Source organism: Prionailurus bengalensis, chromosome A1, assembly GCF_016509475.1.
Source record: "Prionailurus bengalensis isolate Pbe53 chromosome A1, Fcat_Pben_1.1_paternal_pri, whole genome shotgun sequence".
Taxonomy (NCBI): domain Eukaryota; kingdom Metazoa; phylum Chordata; class Mammalia; order Carnivora; family Felidae; genus Prionailurus; species Prionailurus bengalensis.
The window spans coordinates 150,824,522-150,843,102 of record NC_057343.1 but is presented as its reverse complement, the minus strand read 5'-3'; the positions used below and the strand labels follow the sequence as shown (position 1 = coordinate 150,843,102).

At 34.4% G+C, this 18,581-nt stretch overlaps 1 protein-coding gene across 1 annotated transcript in view; it reads right to left on the bottom strand.

Moving 5' to 3' along the window:
* Positions 1-18,581, bottom strand: part of RASA1 (RAS p21 protein activator 1) — a 117,692-nt gene that overhangs the window by 2,104 nt on the left and 97,007 nt on the right. The window contains 13 exon segments of the mRNA XM_043593261.1: positions 1-135; positions 2,725-2,802; positions 4,161-4,249; positions 6,273-6,340; positions 8,584-8,670; positions 9,390-9,484; positions 9,486-9,506; positions 10,926-11,068; positions 12,148-12,307; positions 12,626-12,798; positions 14,136-14,212; positions 14,720-14,877; positions 16,723-16,800. Of these exon segments, the coding sequence (XP_043449196.1) occupies positions 1-135; positions 2,725-2,802; positions 4,161-4,249; positions 6,273-6,340; positions 8,584-8,670; positions 9,390-9,484; positions 9,486-9,506; positions 10,926-11,068; positions 12,148-12,307; positions 12,626-12,798; positions 14,136-14,212; positions 14,720-14,877; positions 16,723-16,800 (1,362 nt within the window).

The following is an 18,581-nucleotide window of genomic DNA, read 5'->3' as shown; positions in this document are numbered from 1 at the left end:
CTGCTGTGCACCCCGTTCATTGCTGAGTGTTCGCAGTTCATCTGAATGGGCCACACAAATCTCATGCAGTGCTGCTAAATCACGAGACAGGTCAGTTCTAGAATGCTCTGTAGTGTCCGGAAGTTCAGGTACATTCTTTAAGAGAATCATAAAACTGCATTTACATATACAAATCTTTATAGTCACTTCTGAAAAGATCCTAATTGCTTTTAGTAGAATTTTTAACGTAATATTCTCTTAAACTTCTCTTAATGTTCTAAGGACTTACTGAAATGTAACATTCAGTGCTAATTCTGATAAAACACAGAATCTGTGACCTCAGCATTCACATCAAACCTAGGTTCTGGTTTTCTACCACATAATGGCAGAATATTGTACAGTACTGTTATTCTAAATAAATGGGTTTCCTAAACCCCTTTATTAAGAGTTCTGGGTTTTATTGATCTGGTATATAGGCAAAAAAAAACCCAAAAAGACAAAACAACACAGTGTAACAGCTAATCTGGATTAAATGCAACCTAAACTTAAAATGCCTCTGTTCTTGCAAACTAAACTTCATTATTCAGCCGGTATATTTTGTTTGACTTTATCAGTATATATAAGAGTTACACTGTGAAAGTGTGATGAGAACATGTCAGGCCTGTAATTATCTGTGGACTCTGCCCAAAACATTTGGTTATGTGTGGAAATGATCACTGTTAATTATGATATCTTTGGGTAGCGTTCATTAAATAACTTAGTACTTTATTAGCACTAAATAATCAATGTTAGTTTCAGCCTGAGAATAAACTTTAACATGGGCTCAGCCTGCTGGTAGTTTTGAATAAATCCACTCCTCTCCCTAATGGTGATAATACTTGTTAATTCAGTTATTCATTTATTCATGCAGTGAATGAAGGATTACAGAAATGAAAGACTGTAAGTACCTAGGTCACTCAGTTAAGTGTCTGACTCTTGATCTCAGCTCATGTCATGATCTCATGGTCTGTGGGTTCAAGCCCCATATTGGGCTCTGCCCTGGCAGTGCACAGCCTGCTTGGGATTCTCTCTATGCCTCTCCCCTGCCTGCCCTCTTGTTCCCTCTCTCTCTTAAAAAAAACCAAAAAGCAAAACAAAAAAAAACTACAGTATTTGCCTTCAGGGAGCTTGCAGTCTCTGTAGAAGATATGTAAACGAATCACAGCAACACAGAGATATCAAAGATGTGCAGAGGACTCCTGGGAAGCAGAACAAAAGGTATTTGATTCAGGTTTAGTGCTCATCAAAGCCCTTCTGAAGGAGATACTTCAGGTGAGTGCTGAAAGATGAATTTGATTTTTGCAGGTGGTAAAGGAATACAAGAGCGTGAGGAGACAGAGTATTGGGAATCTGAAGCACTTTGAAAGGACACAATTTGAGGCCTAACTAGGAAAATGATGAGGAAGCGGGAATGTTGACACTTGTGGAGTATTAATGGAGTCCTAACCATTAATCTCAAGAATCTAAAAACTAGAAATATAGCTTAAGATAAAGCTAGCTGGTATTAAATACTGGACAGTTTGATTTTTGTTTTTTTGAGAGTGTGTGTGAGCAGGGGAGGGGCAGAGAGAGAATCCAAAGCAGGCTGTCAGCAGAGCCTTGATGTGGGGCTCAAACCCCCAAACCACAGGATCATGACCTGAGCCAAAGTTGGATGCTTAACTGACAAGTCACCGAGGCACCCCTTGACAGTTTTCAATTTTTTCAATCCTTGACCAGCTGTGTTTTTTTGATAATCAGAAATACTGGTATCTGCAAAACTTCCCTGAGTTCATATATAAGAAAGATGGACATTTGGCATTGGCCCCTGTATTTCTCAATTTTATCCTAAGTATAAACTTACGCTGTAAATAACTTTTTACACTTGTTTTTATCCCTGAGGTTGCAAACTCAGTGCTGGTTGCTTTCATTGCATACTGGTGTGGCTGTGTTTTTAACTGAATTTGAATACCTTAAGGCAGGACATGGGTACCTCAGTCTCCTACCGTAGCATTCCCTAATGTCATACACCTGGCTAAAGTGATCACCTTTTTCATAAACCTGGTTTTTTATATATGAACTGGATCACTAATGTATTTTAGTTTTTAATTGATTCAATGTCTGAAAATCTACAATCAAGAATATTCAACTTTACTAAGAAATACAGGATCTTATAAATTGTGTGTATATATGTATACATACTATTTGTATATAATTTATATGTATACAATTACATATATACACATAAAATACATATATATAATATATAAATTCCCTGTTTTATCATTACAGTTTATTTATAAAGGCCCAATTAAGACATAGGTAGTACCACTAAGTGAAGTGTAACACTAAATCCATGTATTTTATTCTAGAAAAGCCTCAAGAACACTCATTCCAGTCTATTTAACCTGGTCAGATCTGAATCATCGATCTTATTTCAAATGCCATACACTAGCAGTTAAGTAAATACAACAACAGATTATCACAGTAAGGAGATTGAACAGCTAAAAGATAATGAACGTCAAGACAGAAATAAACATAAGTACTACAAAAGCCATAGTGAATACTTGGCATAAACCATTTAGTGTAGGAACAAATGGTTAAAATGAAATAATTTGGGAAAGCAGACAAAAAAGCAGATGGAAAATCTAAGCTATTGCTTAAATACATTAACTCTCAGCTATATTAACTATAGGTCTTAAAGTACTTCAAAAGTTACACACATACCCCAAGTTCATCTAAAAACATGATCATACGATGTTTGTTACTTTTGATAAATGGATTGACACCTTCCATATAGGGCTCCTAAAAACATAAAAACAAAAACCTTACAATTTATAGATCAAAAACAAACACTGATTGATAACCACCATACATGTAGCAAGAATTCTTACAATCTAATTATGCCCATCAATAGCAATACATGTTCACAAGAATTAATTTAACCATACAAATTTGTCTTCTAATAAAAGCAAATAACTGAGGAACTGGAATCTTTGTAATGAAAGAAATTCTAGATGAAAAGAAAACACTGAGCAATGACCAATAACTTTTGACTTCCCGAAAACTTGACTGATAGCCTAGTTTTGACCAGAAGCCTTACTGATAACATAGTTGGTTAACACATATTTTATGTTACATATATTCTCTTCTGTATTATTACAATAAAGCTAAAGAAAATACTAAAATCTTAAAATATATTTACCGTACTGTAATAGCCATAAGTGGACCTGTACAGTTTGAACCTGTTGTCAAGAGTCAACTAATTCAGATAGAATTACTGAGAAACTATTATTTGCCAACTGCCAAGATAAACATGAGCCAAACCCAGAGGTTAGAATGTAGCAGACTACAGATAATTAAAATGCAGTGCACTCAAGACTGCAACAGGAATATATACTACTCACAACCTGCTTCAGGATTCAGATAAATTCAAATGCTAAACCATACTACAAATTGCTCTCCATACTAAAATCTTAAGCCTGTTTAAAAACGTGCTATGTGTAAAACAAAAAAGGCTTAACACAAACTCTTTTAAAATCAATAACAAATGGTAAGGAACTCTAGTCAATTCCAAAGAAACAGACATGAAAAGTAAAAGTACCATTATGGTTAGCAAAAATTAAAAACAATTAATAGTCACCGACTTTTGGCAAGGATCTGAAGAACAAAAAGTCCTACCTAAGAATTTTACTCCAAAGTTAAAGGAAGTAACTGGACAATTTTGAAAGTATGTATGGATACTTGTTATAGCAGTATTTATAACAGTGACAAGTTGGAAGCCATCTAAATAATGAGTACAGGAGTATTTAACACCTACATGACAACATAATCATTAAAAATAATAAAATAGTTGTACAGCAAGAAGTTTGTTAAATACTGACAAAATCAGGCACCACGGTATGATCACCACTAAATATTAACAATGCTTAGGAAGTGGGATCATAGATGGATGTTTTAAAAACTCGTCTGAGTTATTTACAGTAAATGTTTATTACGAATTAATGAGATGGATTAAGTAAGGTATGTTTAAAAATATACTTAGTGATTTTCTTTATAAAATAGCCACTATTGAAAATATACCTAAACTGTCCATATTTCATGGTTTTATTATGTCAAAATTTCATTTGTAAGTGGCATTTTAAAGTATCAAAAGGTTTTACCTTAGCTCCAAATTCCACAAGATTTGCTAAGTTCTGTACAGATTTAGCCACTAATATCAGTGTTCTTGCAGCAATAGGAGACGGGGAATCTATGAGAGAGAATTGGGCACAGGTAATGACACTGACTCCAAAGGCATTTTCAGGTAAAGCATTATAAATTTAGCACTTTAATATTTCTTTACTGGGGGCCCCTGGGTGGCTTGGTTGGTTAAGCGGCTGACTCTTGATTTCAGCTCAGGTCATGAATGATCTCATGGTTCATGGGTTCGAGCCTCATGTCAGGCTCTGCGCTGACAGTGCAGAGCCTGTTTGGGATTTTCTCTCTCCTCTCTCTACCCCTCCCCTGCTGGTGTACTCTGTTTCTTTCTCAAATAAACATTAAAAATAAAATTTATTTACTGTTAAAAATACTAACACTCTTCCATTTAGAGCTCAATCTTTTTTGGGAATTACATGACCTGTATAAATCAAAAAACAAGTTAAAGGGGGTAAAGTTAAATAAACTGATCAATATTTATAGTTTGTGAAAAGGTTTGTGCTACAAGACTCAGCAGTTCTCAACTGGTTGGTATTTCAGAACACCTCAAAGCCTGCTTTATCTTTTTTTTTTTTTAATTTTTTTTTCAACGTTTATTTATTTTTGGGACAGAGAGAGACAGAGCATGAACGGGGGAGGGGCAGAGAGAGAGGGAGACACAGAATCGGAAACAGGCTCCAGGCTCTGAGCCATCAGCCCAGAGCCTGACGCGGGGCTCAAACTCACAGACCGCGAGATCGTGACCTGGCTAAAGTCGGACGCTTAACCGACTGCGCCACCCAGGCGCCCCAAAGCCTGCTTTATCTTTATCGCTAAAGAAGGGTCATTCCACAAACCCTTCATGACAATTTGCAAAACTAATTTCAACCCACTCACGTTAGCAATTTGCAGTCTGTGCACTTCCCTACTCCCAATCTTCCAGTGACTACAAAATCACTTTAAAGCTCAATAACAAAGATAACATCTGGGACTTCTGCCTTATTTTAAGGAGAGAAAAAAAAAAAAAACAAAAAACTTAGAGTAGTATAGAATAAACTATGAAGATTAGTCAGGAGACCTTTCCCTATAGGATGTACATAGTAGGCTACAAATGAAAACTGTAGCTATTACATATAATCCCTGAAACATAACAATTACTTAACAGTAAAAATGCATAGCTAAGTCTATTTGTCTAATTTTAGATTGTACTTTTAATCTTAAGCTGAACTATAAATAAGTAGTGCCTGGTGGCTAGGAGGCCAACATTCAGATAAACCAGTCTCTCCAAAATCTAAACTCTAAATAGAACCAGAGATTTAACCATTTGAGTAGCAACAGAAGATAATGACAGACATCTGGTGACTATAATAAGGTAAAAATTAAGATTTAGTCCAAAATATGTTTAGATACAACTTTGAGCTTCTAATTATCAAAATAAAAACGGTTCAGGTTCCTTCTGTTCCTAATGGCTCATTATTACATTTGGAGTCACAGGGATCACCGTTCCCCTTTCTTCCAAAGAAGCCTACGGCATCTGGAAGTCCTTCCATAATAGATACACAGGAAATAAGCAAACCCAAATCTGCTTTGTTGGGAGTTTAAACTGGCCAATTAAAACCTCTCCTCTCTACAGGGCCACAAGTATTCACAGAGCACTACTGAACCTGTAGCTATCATTTTAATGTGACCTGAAAATACAACTTGCAGTAGTAGTGATAGAGTCTAGTGTGGACTAAAAGCACAAGGAAAGCTCTTCCCAACCTGAAAAAGCCAAGTTGCAGATTGGAAAAAGTCATCATAATGTGAGTTTCAGACACAGGGATGGGGAAAGAGTGACACGTGTCTAGTCATGCCACCTCAGGCTTCAGATATTAGATAGAAAGAAAAGGTAAGTAAAAGTAGAGAGGGTAAATAGCAAAAGGAAGGAAGAAGAAAAGGGCACTTTGGAATGTTTATGTCAAGTTTTAGAACTTGATAATAAAAAATCAGATGTCAAAGATAAAATGAGATACAAGGTAAAAAAATAAAATCAGATGTCAAAGATATAATTTTATTCTAATTTTTTTATTTTTAAAATTTTATCAAAAGCTGATTACCTGAGATGATATTAAACATCCGTGGATTCAGGATGGCAGGACAGATAAGTCGAAGAAAAACAAAACCACTGAATGGGAGGGAAATTTTCTTTTTTAGAAAACTATATATGTTACATAAAAATAAACAAAAGTTTTAATACTTGTAGAACCATGAACTATGAATTAATATAAGGAAGCCCAAACATAGCTTCAAGAAAATAATAAGCTAAAGTATCTTACTTTAAGAACATGTATCTCTGCTTCTTATACTAGTTGCTTTTCCCAAACTTGGAGTTTTCAGTTTATTCTGGGAAGATTTAGGTTGTATCTGTAACATTTACGGTCTTGGCAACTCTATTTATCCCGCGCTAGTAGTGCATCTTACACTTGCTTTGAGGAAGGAGTAGTATTAGGAACACTAAGAATTTCTGAAATACTATAGGAGTACAAATAAACCTTTTTATAGATACATAGTCCTGTACGGTCCTAAAACTTATATTCTCTCATTTCTTTCTTTACTTATTTAAATAGAATAGCCCTATAAAGTCGTTATAAATCAAGTTGATTATTCTGATTTTGTTAATGAATTACCAAAATAAGAGCCCACTGTAGTAGGGAAAAGTGACTTCCTGGTAAGTGAAAATGTATTCAATTTAATGTTGAAAAGCTTTTATGATAATAAAGAAAAAGACCTCACCTTCTCCATTACAGAGAGGGTAAACCAACTCCTCAGCATTTACTTTCCAACATCACAACAGTTCACTTCTTTTTGGACTCTTAGAAATGGTTGTTACTTCTCAGATAGCACTTATTGCAATTGTAATACACAATTATCAGCTCTTTAACTACCTCTTTTAAACTAATTTGTGAAGAATCTTGCATAAATTTTGCTTGAAAACATTTTAATACTTAAGTCTTTGAATCTGAAATCTCACCTACCAACATTTAATCATGAAAGAATTTCAGTATGCAAGTCTACTTTCTGTGTATTTTTAGAGGGAATTTAACTTTAAAAAGGATACCAGGACCTACACTAGGGTCAGAAATCATCACCTTGGGCATAAGTGCCCCTTAAAAACCCTATAGTGTCAAACAATTCACATAGCAGAATTTCCTGCTGCATTTGCTTAACAATTATACTCATTTGAAACTGAGTTTACAAAAACTTTAATTTACATCATATACACAACTGTACTGAAACATGCTTATAATTATTTTCTAATTCTCAGTCACTACTAAAGCCAAGACATACAGAATCTACAGTTCTTTAACACAGATGTCCTATCATTACTAACCAAGAGAAATTTTAACTGTAGAAAGAGTAGAAAACCTCTTTTACAAAACTCAGGCTGGAGGCAGGATTAACACACATTTTCAAAATCACCTGTATAGTATTTGTGTCTTGAGTGGTTGTCTAACTTTTTTTTAATGGGATATAAAATGACTGACAGTATATATTCTCCATAGTATCTTATTATTAGACTGCTATATTCTCTGATGCTTTTGCACTGAATCTCCAGTTGTCTTCAGTGGGCTGGATGTACTTAACAAAAGCCTATAATAGCTTAGAGATTTTGACTGGATCTTAGAAGCCTGGCCTTTAGTTCTGCCTCAGCACTACATGACCTTAAGCAAACAATTTTAACCTCTTCTAGAGCTGCTTCCTTATTGGAAAAGTAAGTTAAAATAATGATAATGAAGTCCCTTTGTGTAAGATACAACATTCTGTGACTTACCAAAGCAATTCCTCCTAATTACTGCACAGCAGGCACACAGAAACACAGCTTCACAACTAGACTGGAGATTAGCCCAGAGTCACAGACTATTATAAACCAAACAGTCAGTATCTCAAGGGTCAAATATTGCTCCTCCTTCTTAGCACCACATCAATTTGTTCCACTCCTCCCACTGTCCCCTTCCCTTCTCTTCTCTGTGCATATACGTGTATATGCCTACATGCATGTAGATATGTGTTGTGTATATGAAGACTACTATATAAAGTTAGCTATAGGTCTTGTTGGTTACATAACTTTTAAACTCATTCTGCCTATAAGATAAAAAAATCCCAAATAGTTAACTATGAGTGTTCAGGTTTTTAGAAAACGTATACAGTAGCTAAATATCTCTTAGTAACTTCCAAAAAAACCCCACAGTAAAGTTATAGTTTCAAAGCCTCTGAACTCAGAAAATATTCAACAGGACTCTGACATCAAATCAGAGAAAAAAGTCTTCAATACTGTTAGTTGTTAGTCTTCAAATTTTCACGGTTACCCACTTGACTATCCATGCACGCTATACATAATGATATAATGAATGAATTGATGAGACTTACCTAACAACTCTTGTTCTCATGGTCGTATTTGTAGGCCACTTGTGCTGGACAGATTTCTGTAAACACCCATAAATATATCTCAGTGTCCTGCCAAAACAACACAATTGTCTCAATACACAGAGTGAGGCAAAATGCTGATCTCACTGCAGCCAAAAGCTTAATTTACCAAATACATGTTTTAATGCAATTTGCCTTCCCCCCACCCCAAAAGTCCTCTGCTACAAGTAACAACGCATTTAGCAAGGGATAACGAAAACAAGTTGTCATCAATTCGTTCAGCTAGTTCTTTACATTTACTTTGGGAGAAATTTTACCATTTTTAGAATATTTCTGTATTAATGAAAAAGATGAAACAAAGTACAGGAATGAGGATACAGAGGAAATACTAAGTTTAGATGCCAGGAAGACAGATTTTTGGCTTAAGTTCACTCCTACCTGAGTGAGTTCACTTACACTAACAGCTGTTAAGCAGATACTAATTATCTGGTGCATATCTAACCAAGATATGTATGATCCCCTCAAATCTGAGACTATTAAGTCTCTGTTCACTACCACGTTACCGTAGAAACCAGACATAGTAGCCTATATAAAAAGGTTTTTATGTTAATGTAAATATGTCACCACAGTGGTTTCTTCAAGTCACTCTTTTGCCTTAAACACAATTTACCTTATAAAGATGAAAAACCCTAGCTTTTTCAGAGTATAAAAACAGGACAGTGGAAAAGCTTACACATGTTTTAGAAATACAAGTTTTTCAAAATGCAGATACACAATTTCTTGTCAAATTAATAAATTTCACCACTTACGGTGGAAGTATTTCTGAAGCCATGAATATTTTCTCCACAAGTTCTGAAAGTATGTTCAATAGGTGTGCTAAATTAGTGTTCACATCTTCATTTTTTTTCTAACTTTGATGGACTTAACTAAGAGAAGGAATAAATCAATATAAATGCATCTTGCCAATGATAAATGTAAATGAATCAAGGCAATCAAATAGTTGTTTTCAAGGTTCTCTGTTTTTTCCGTTTTTCAATCTGTTTTAGTCTTGGGGGTAAGTATAAATGGGAATTTTAAGGCAGTCTGCTCTTTGGAGCTCATTTACTATTAATTTCCAATTACTCAACTGAAGAATAAGCAGTGATTATTCAACACTTTTCAGCTGTTCTGGGATTAATACCAGTGTTAAAGTTCTCTTTTATTCATTCACCATGCTTTACCATAGATTTTTATAGGCACACAAATTGAATTAGACATTATTTAAAAACTATATATATTCTCAACTAGAAGACAAAACCCCATCTTTAGTGGCCACGTATTCACAAATATACCAGGAATATGAGAAGAATGATTACCATAGATTATACAATCTATTTTGATTATATTTATTTGGAAAAAAAATGATTAAAATAGAAAGGGTTTTCTGAATGCCGTAGGCAGAATAATGAACGTTTCTCAACATTTTTCCATTACCCCTTGAAATCTAAGAGCTCTGATCTAGAAACAATGGACTAGATTTAATCTACATCTAAACTCCCTAGCCTGAATCCAGTGTCCACAGACTCTCTTCAGACTTTCTCCATTTCTGTATCCATTTCAGTTAGGCCAACTATGTCATTACCCCAGGTTTTCAACACTAAATCAATTTCTTCCCTCTATGTTAATTAGTAAAAACTGGCAACTTGGTGCAAAATTAACATCTGACAGGTCCCAGTGTACGTTATCAAAAGCAATTCCTTCTTTTATTAACTTGGTATCAGATCTAAAAAATGTATTTAATATCTTCCTTCTATAGATCTTCTTTCTACCTTGAAAATCAGCTGAGAGAAGAGCCATGTGAGATTCCATTCTTTATCTTAATGGTTTATTATGAATAGACACTGAAGGCTTAATAATGAATCCTAAAAAGATGCTTTTATCTGCTTTTGAATGGATTATATCGTACTTCTTCCCCCCAAAAAGCCTTCAAGGACACCCCTGGTTGTTATTATGAAGTGTTTCACAGACCTTAACTATGTTATAAAACGTTAAGTCTCCAGCAAAAACTTCGATTTATGTTATATACACTTTCTGAAAGCAGCATATCCTTTATCATTAGTACAGCAGGAGAAATGAGAAAGTACTTTCATTAATTCCTGGTGCAATTTCTGATTTTTAATCTCAAAGCACATCTTTTTTAAAAAGTCTGTTTTGTCTAATGTTTTTCTAAATGTCTCACAAAACGTGTAAGTGCTCTGATGAATAATTTTAGAAGCTAATATATTTGCCTTAAAACATAATTAGCTATAAAGCATTACCTATTAAAATACACCCTTTACTTAAATACTTAAACATGAAATTCGTACCTCGCAAGACTGCTTGCTTTCCATGATCTTTAAAATTGAGTCTTTCAAAGCATGATGAACAAACTGTGTAGCAGTGGCTTTCATATACTGCTCCATCAAGGTGCTCGCAAGTGTTGTGGCTCGAAATAGAGTAGTGGCTTCATCTACACAAGTATTTATTTTAAAAGATTATTTGTAAAGGACTGTACTAATGTGAACGAGACTGGAAATTAACTTCATTTTTAAATACCTCATTTGTATGCAGCATTGAAGTACTGATTATAATAACAACCTATATTTCTAAAACTTAACTCTTCAAAGGACTTTATTACTTTATTAGATCATTAACAGAAGGTGTTGACACTGCCATATTCATAAGAAGAGAAAAAAAAGGCTTAAAATGATTCTATGACCTGTAAGACCAAAGAGCCAGTGAGTGACAAAACTCCTATCAGAATTCAGCTTTGCTGTCCATTGAGCCCATGCTTTGAAACTCTGAGTTGATTTCCAAATCAGAATATAATTATGTGGTATAAACAACTAGACCTATCATTTGGATCATTCTGTAGTGTGTAAAAACACCAAGTCTCTATCATATATACCTGAAACTAAGAAGAAATTCTATGTCAATTATACTTTCATTTTTTTTAATGCAGAAAATGAACCCCCCCCCCACAAAATCCCAGTATAAGTCATTAGCCTAAATTATGGCTATTGATGACCTAAAAAACACAAACACTGCCAAAAATGACAATCTCAGTGTAACATATGGACCATCACTTTATCCTTCCTGACAAATCTGTATGTTTTTACATATTCTATGATTAGGAGGAAATAGTTCTAGTTTCTACAATTGGGGAACCTAGAAGCAAGCACCGTTACTGAGCCAAAGTGCTAGTTGGAAAGGGGTTAATTGTGACAAATATGTAAGCTGTTACAAAGCACTGTGGATCCAGCTGCATAGCTACAAATAAAATGCAACCATCACTCAACTTTTGTGCAATGGATTAGTAAGTCAAATATAAACAAGAGAACATGGTAAGTCTACCAAACTGTTCTTAAAATCAAGTACCATGTGCCATGAATAGGGACAAAAAGTCACTTTCTTATGGCTTCTAATAGTTCACCATGACAGAAACTTGTTTGAAATACTAACTGCTCCCCACAGCCAAATGTTAGCCAGCCCAAGAATTTTAAAGATGATGTCATTTTAAAGTATCACACCAAAACGTCCATACTTTACCTTCCATGCTTATTTCTCTGTCATTTAGTGTACATAACAACAATGATTCAAGCTTTTCATGAAGAAAAATCCTCAGTAGGATGCTAGCCAGTAGTGTTCGGTCCTGTCCACATACATGTGATAAAGCATAGACTACATGAAGCTCCTTTTGCAATATAAGCTAAAAAGGACATCAAGAAAGATTGTTGAAAGTATGCGGCATTAAACTCTCAATGAGACTAACAGGAATTGTGTTATGTTCTTCTATTCAGAAATCTGTTCTATTGAAAACATCTGTTAAAACTAGAATGCGTTTATCGCCTACATATCTATAGTCTCTTAAGACCAACATCTTCCTAGCACAAGGCTTTTCAACCTTCTGTGCCTATCACTGTGCATTAAGCTATACCATTATTATATTTAATGGATCTTTTATTTAAATGTTAAATATTTCTGTTAATTCCATCAAAAATAATTAGACTGGTAAATAACTTAATACCTCTTTAAATTCACTGTACTCTTCTTCTGGCATGATTTTTTCCATAGAATATCGTGCTCGGACACGCAGGGATCCTGGTTCAATACCTTTTAATGGTATATGGGAGCTCAGCAAAAACCATTCATCTGTGGCATGCCCTTTCTGTAACCGGCTCAACTGGCAGCGCATAAATACTTTGATAGAAAAACATCAAATGATTACCATCTAAAAAGATGACACTATAATTAGTCATACAAGTAAATTTTCCTGACATTTTGTTTTCTCTATAGTGTTAGATGCTTTAAAGGACTTTTCAGTGGTAACACAAAACCAAGAGTTGACACTTCATATACTTCATTCACTTACTGAATGCCTACTGTGTGCCACACTATGGTGCGCAGGGACATGGGACACAGACATGATTAAGACATGGTCTCTGACTTGCATCGGAGGTCACCGTCTAGCCAAGAAGGCAAGAAATCAATTATGGTTCCATGTGGGAAGTGCTGTAACAGTGCTTAATGCTACCGAAGTACAGAGAAATAATACATAATTCAGCCAGTGGAGGTTAAAAATCCATTCCAAACAGGTAACCCCTAAAGCTAATGTGTAACAGGATGTGGAAGTGTAGCTAAAGAGAAAGGCAGAGAAAAAGAAAAAGAGAGCACAGTTCAAACAGAAGGTACAGCGGGGACATTTAAAATCCATGGATTACTTAAGAACTATTAAGAAGGCTGGCATACCTAGAGAGGACATACCACAGATACACTATGAAAGCAGTGGGAGGAGTGAGTGAGGAAAGGGCTTTTCTTCTCTGTTTACCAGGGGTTTGGATTTTATGTTTGAAGTAATGGGAAACCACTAAAAAAATGTTAACCATTTAAATAGTACAGAAATTACAGAATAACTATTTTACAGAGAAAAATTCAGGCTTTGATCTGTTAATGCCTATCATTTCTTTCCCTACGCCTGACTTTTAAGAAGGTATTAGCCTAATTCACCCTGGTGTGAACTGTTAAATCCCACTGCCACCTGCTTCAGCAAGAGGCTGGGCAAAGGTGTGCTACCAAGAACAAGCACTGAGAAGGTTCATCAGAAATGAATAAATAGTAGACTAATTTAAAGAAAAAAAATTAATAGAGTGCTTTTATTCACTTACATCAAACTATATGGAAAGAGGAAAAACCTAAACAGTAGAAAGAAGGGATAGTGGAAGCACCACAGAAAGAGGGCCGCTCTCACTGTCCTCTCGTTCTTCCCATCTACTGGGGAGAGGAAGATGAGAGAGATGATACAGAGTTTAGTAACAAGGACTTAAGTTTACAGTAGGTACAATTTAGCGATATTGGCCTTTTTTTTCTTAAACATTTTCTCAACAATCAAAGCTTCTCAGAAGTACAAAAAGAAACTATGTTATTAAATTACGCCATTTGCTCTTTTGTAAACCTCTGTTTTAGACTACATTTCATATAAATTTAAAAAGTATGTAAAACGTGTTTTACTTCAGTAAGAAATTTCTGTATCAACTTACAGATATCAGGATCTTTGCTTTTCTTTGTTTTGTTACTAAGAGTTATTTCAAATCTGTTAATGTCAGGAGGAAGATCACTAAAGGAGCAAAAAGAAAAAGAATTAACAAAATATCCTGGCATCAAACTATCTAATTCTTTTATTTCTAGTATCAAATAAGTTCTTTATATCTGCTACTAAACAGTTTGAACATGCTGGATTTAAAAATGGATACAAAACATGTTATTACCTGTAAGACAGGAATGCAGACAAGCAAATCATTCCTACTATCTTTAACCTCAAGTAAATCCTGGAAACCCTTGTAAACATTTTCTGTGTGTGTGTTAGTAAATGATTTTGTACTTGTCAGTAACACTAATTCACATTAGTAACTAGGTGAAAAACCAAGGATACAGCACTTCACTAATCAAAAGTGACCAAATACAGGAAAAAAAAAAAGTATGTACTATTAAAACGCCTGGACTGGTACCTTGTTCTGACCAATGAGATACAGAGATGATGGGGGGGAGGAAGGGAAGGGACCACGAAAGAAAATGCAACAGGATAAAAGAAAATGATTTAATGTAATAATAAAATAAGACTTACTCAAAGACAAACTCTTCTGACCATACCGGGTTTTGCCCTTCCCTTGCATGAGTTTTTGCTACCTGGACACTGTTCAGGTAGATGTTACAATATGGATTTGTAAAATGTTTTACGGGGAGTTTATGGGCTTCTTCAATGTGTAAAACAAGACTGCTGACCTAAAGGAAACACAAAAGTTATTACCCCAGATTTCAAGACTTATGCATTAGGCTTCAAAAGCAATTAGTATAAAATAACAACCAACCAACCAAAAGTGACTTATTTTTCTCCTTTCTTTAGAAAATATGACCTGTAATTACATTTTCCTCCTGTGTGATATATAAAATACAACATTCAAGCATTTGAAATAATTCTTCTCACAAAAAGTGCACTTTTATTTTACAAGTTAATCCTCCAATTATATTCTTGCAGTAATTTAATGAAATGCATCTTTTTTACTAAAAAACAGTGGTTCAGAGAAAATGAAACAGAGGATTTTTTATTAACGCAAGTAAACAATTGTCACCACCCAAATCAAAATCCTCTAAGTTAAAATAAAGCTCATTTGGAAGATTTATTTCTATAAACCTCTACAGCTAGAAACTATTTTTATTTTTTAATTTTTTTTTTTTAAAGAGAGTGTGACGGGGGGGGGGGGGCAAAGAGAGAGGGAGACAGGATTCGATGTGGGGCTCGAACCCACCAACCATGAGATCATGACCTGAGCCAAAACCAACTGCTAGACATTTAACCGACCGAGCCACCAAGGCGCCCCCAGAAAATATTTTTAATACACTGATTATGCCTTCTCGTTTTACAGAAAAATATACAAATCCAAAGAAACTAAGTTATTTGTCAGTTTTGGCCAAAACCTAGACCATTCGCTTTCTAATACCAGGCCCTCTTTCCCTCTAGCCATACACTACTTGTGTGGCATTGGACAAGTTGGCCTCACCTCCTCTATAATAACATTAGGATAAAGTCTACACTGCAAGTTGTTGTAAGGATTAGCAATAATATGTGTAAAAGTTCCAGCAGAGTACCTGCAAAAGGGCTCAAGAGATAAAAATGGTAACTTTATAGCTAAAGTTTCACACAAGACACAATATGCAAAAACTCAGTCTGATTTTTTAGAGCTTACAAAATGTTAAATTATGATTTGAGAACACATAACAATTATGTGTATAATTAAATGTCCTTGGAGAAAGGGTTATTAGACTTTTGATTACAGGAACTATAACTTACAGTCATCTAAATATTAACCATTTATTCACTTGAAATACAGCAATATATTAAATTCACAAAGATTACTAGAAATTTCCATAAATAAAACAAATACTCTACTAAATGTTCCTCATAACTCCAAGAATGTTAAAATTACTTAACTTTTTCCAACTATCTAGGGATAGCTATTAAAAAAAAAGATATGGAGGGTATAGAGTTGATTTTACATAACCTAGGAAGAAAGAGAAAGCCCAGCTTAACTCTATAAAATGATCACGTATGAGACGTTAAGGTTCAAATAAGACAGGATACTAGTTATGTAATAGGTTTCAAAAGCAATTACTATAAAGTGAAAAACTGAAAAGTTTACTGGGATTAATGCTTAAAATCAGATGATTTTTTTCAAAAAATACCTTTAGTTCTACCTTTTTAAAGCAGACCAAAATAATTTTTTGAGGAAAAAAATAATGAAAGTGCCCAACAGAATGGTTTTTGTTGTTGTTGGTTTGGTACTGTTATTTTAAGTAGAAGAAATAAAATCCTTGGTATGTATTCAAAAGATGGCATTATGGACTAAGTACCCACTTAGGTATATAAAGAATATTCTCATAAATAACTATTTCTCCTACTACTGAAGCAAGCAGAAGCATGGTTTTAAAATCCCTGGAAAGACAAACTTCTCTTCAGAATTCAAAAGTGTTTGTAATGTTGCCCAAAACAGTTCAGCTAGAAATAAAAATGAAGAGCAAAGTAACAAAGCAAAATGTGACAACCTCAAATCAAAGAAAATTAAGTTTCACCTGACGCAGGCGTTTATTAGATGTCCCTGGACTACTTTTCCGTAAACTGCAGAATGCCTGCAGACCTTTCATCCAATCCTACAAAAAAATGACAGCATTTCAAAGAAATATACTATACTTTATTCAGTTTCTGATCATTTTTTTTTCCAAATTCAAGAGTTATTTCCTATTCCAGACTGCCATTTCTACACTCAACAGTATGTTGCACTTTAATACATTTGTGGCCCCATAAAGTTAAAACAATGACCAAAACTATTATAATAATTCTTAAAACTGTATTTCTGTAGAATCCCTAAATGAATGTTAAGTACACCATGAGTGACCATTAATTAGTCCCAAGCTAAAATTATATATGGTCATTAAGCAGTCATGTTTTGTGAAAGGAGGGCTGAGTACCAAACCAATTGACCGTGTTTTGACTGGTTTGATGACGAGTACTCTAATCTTACCTTAGACCAGGATATAGGTAGAAACGTGTAAGGGGATCTGGGTTATTGATAAGCTTTTCAAATGGAACATTAAAAAAAAATTTCAGGCTAATATTCCAATTAAATTGAAGCCATTTATTTTTAAATGTTTATCTAGTGGTCTGGAGAAAGGAGAGAATCATCTTAGGTTTATCAAAAGTCTAAATGCTTCACGTTGGCTTACATATTTCCACAAAGTCCTGTACTACTGCTTTATTTAGTTTTCTCTCTAGCTTGTTGGCTATTTCAATCAGTCTGAACTCTGTAAATGTTTAGAGAACATCTTTATAGAACAAATTAAGACCAAATCAATTACCATAGCTTCAGAAATAGAAGAGTAACCACAGATCCCACAGGCCACCAAAGTAACAGAAACTGGAAATACCAGTAGTATTTTTGGACTTTAAGTGGTATACAGAAATAAAGAAGATGAAGTGTATATATAAGTACAAAAAGAAGATGTTCTATTTATACTGAAATGTCATGGAGTATAATAACACATTTTTATTTAGAAAGAGGGATCATAGTGAAATAATTGGAAGGCTGGATAATGAAGTTTAAATTTCTTTGCTAAGTCAATTTCTAGCATTAAAAAAATATATATCTAAGTTACCAAAATGTTTTGAACTCTACTTTTTGCATCTAAATATTAGGAATAGTACCCACAAAACAAGCTTTTTTCTGTGCTATATGTTAATATTTATTTGAAATATTTTGTAAAGATTTGAAACATGACATTCAATTATGAGCCATAAAACATAATGTGGCTCATTCATCAAGTTTATTCTAGAGTCTGAGATAGTTTCATAATTTACAAATCAGGCACACATGCCCGGATCCAGTTTAAAGAGTTTCTGCCTCATATCTAGAGTTGGCAAGTTATCTTCTATTTACAACAAAGTTGTTTTCTTTGACCTCTTAACCACCTTCTGATTCCTTCCATAGACTATAAGCAGAACAAATATCACCATATTTGTACAAAATACCAGTAAACGCCCCTGAAACATTATGGCTCAAAGAAATCAAAGTGTCTTCACAACACGCCTTAAAATTTAATAGAAGTTTTAAGAAGGGCATTGCATATGGATCAATGCCCAGTGCTGAAAGTAGACATTACATGCAGAGTAGGAGAAAATAGAAAATTCCTAAAATACTTTTCTTTTTGATGACTGAACTGCTATCTTTAGGAATGGACTAGTGAAGAATAACAGTGCCTGTTAGCAAAACTAACTGGCTTACCTTTCAGTTGTACTGAGAATATCTATAACCTTTCTGCAGAGAGGATTTTAAATGAGCATTTTCAGCTGGACTCAACATCACAGAGTATTTAAAGGTCAATTTAAAATGAGGTTTTCATTCCTAATAGCCCTTCACTGAGGTTTTCTGCATTTC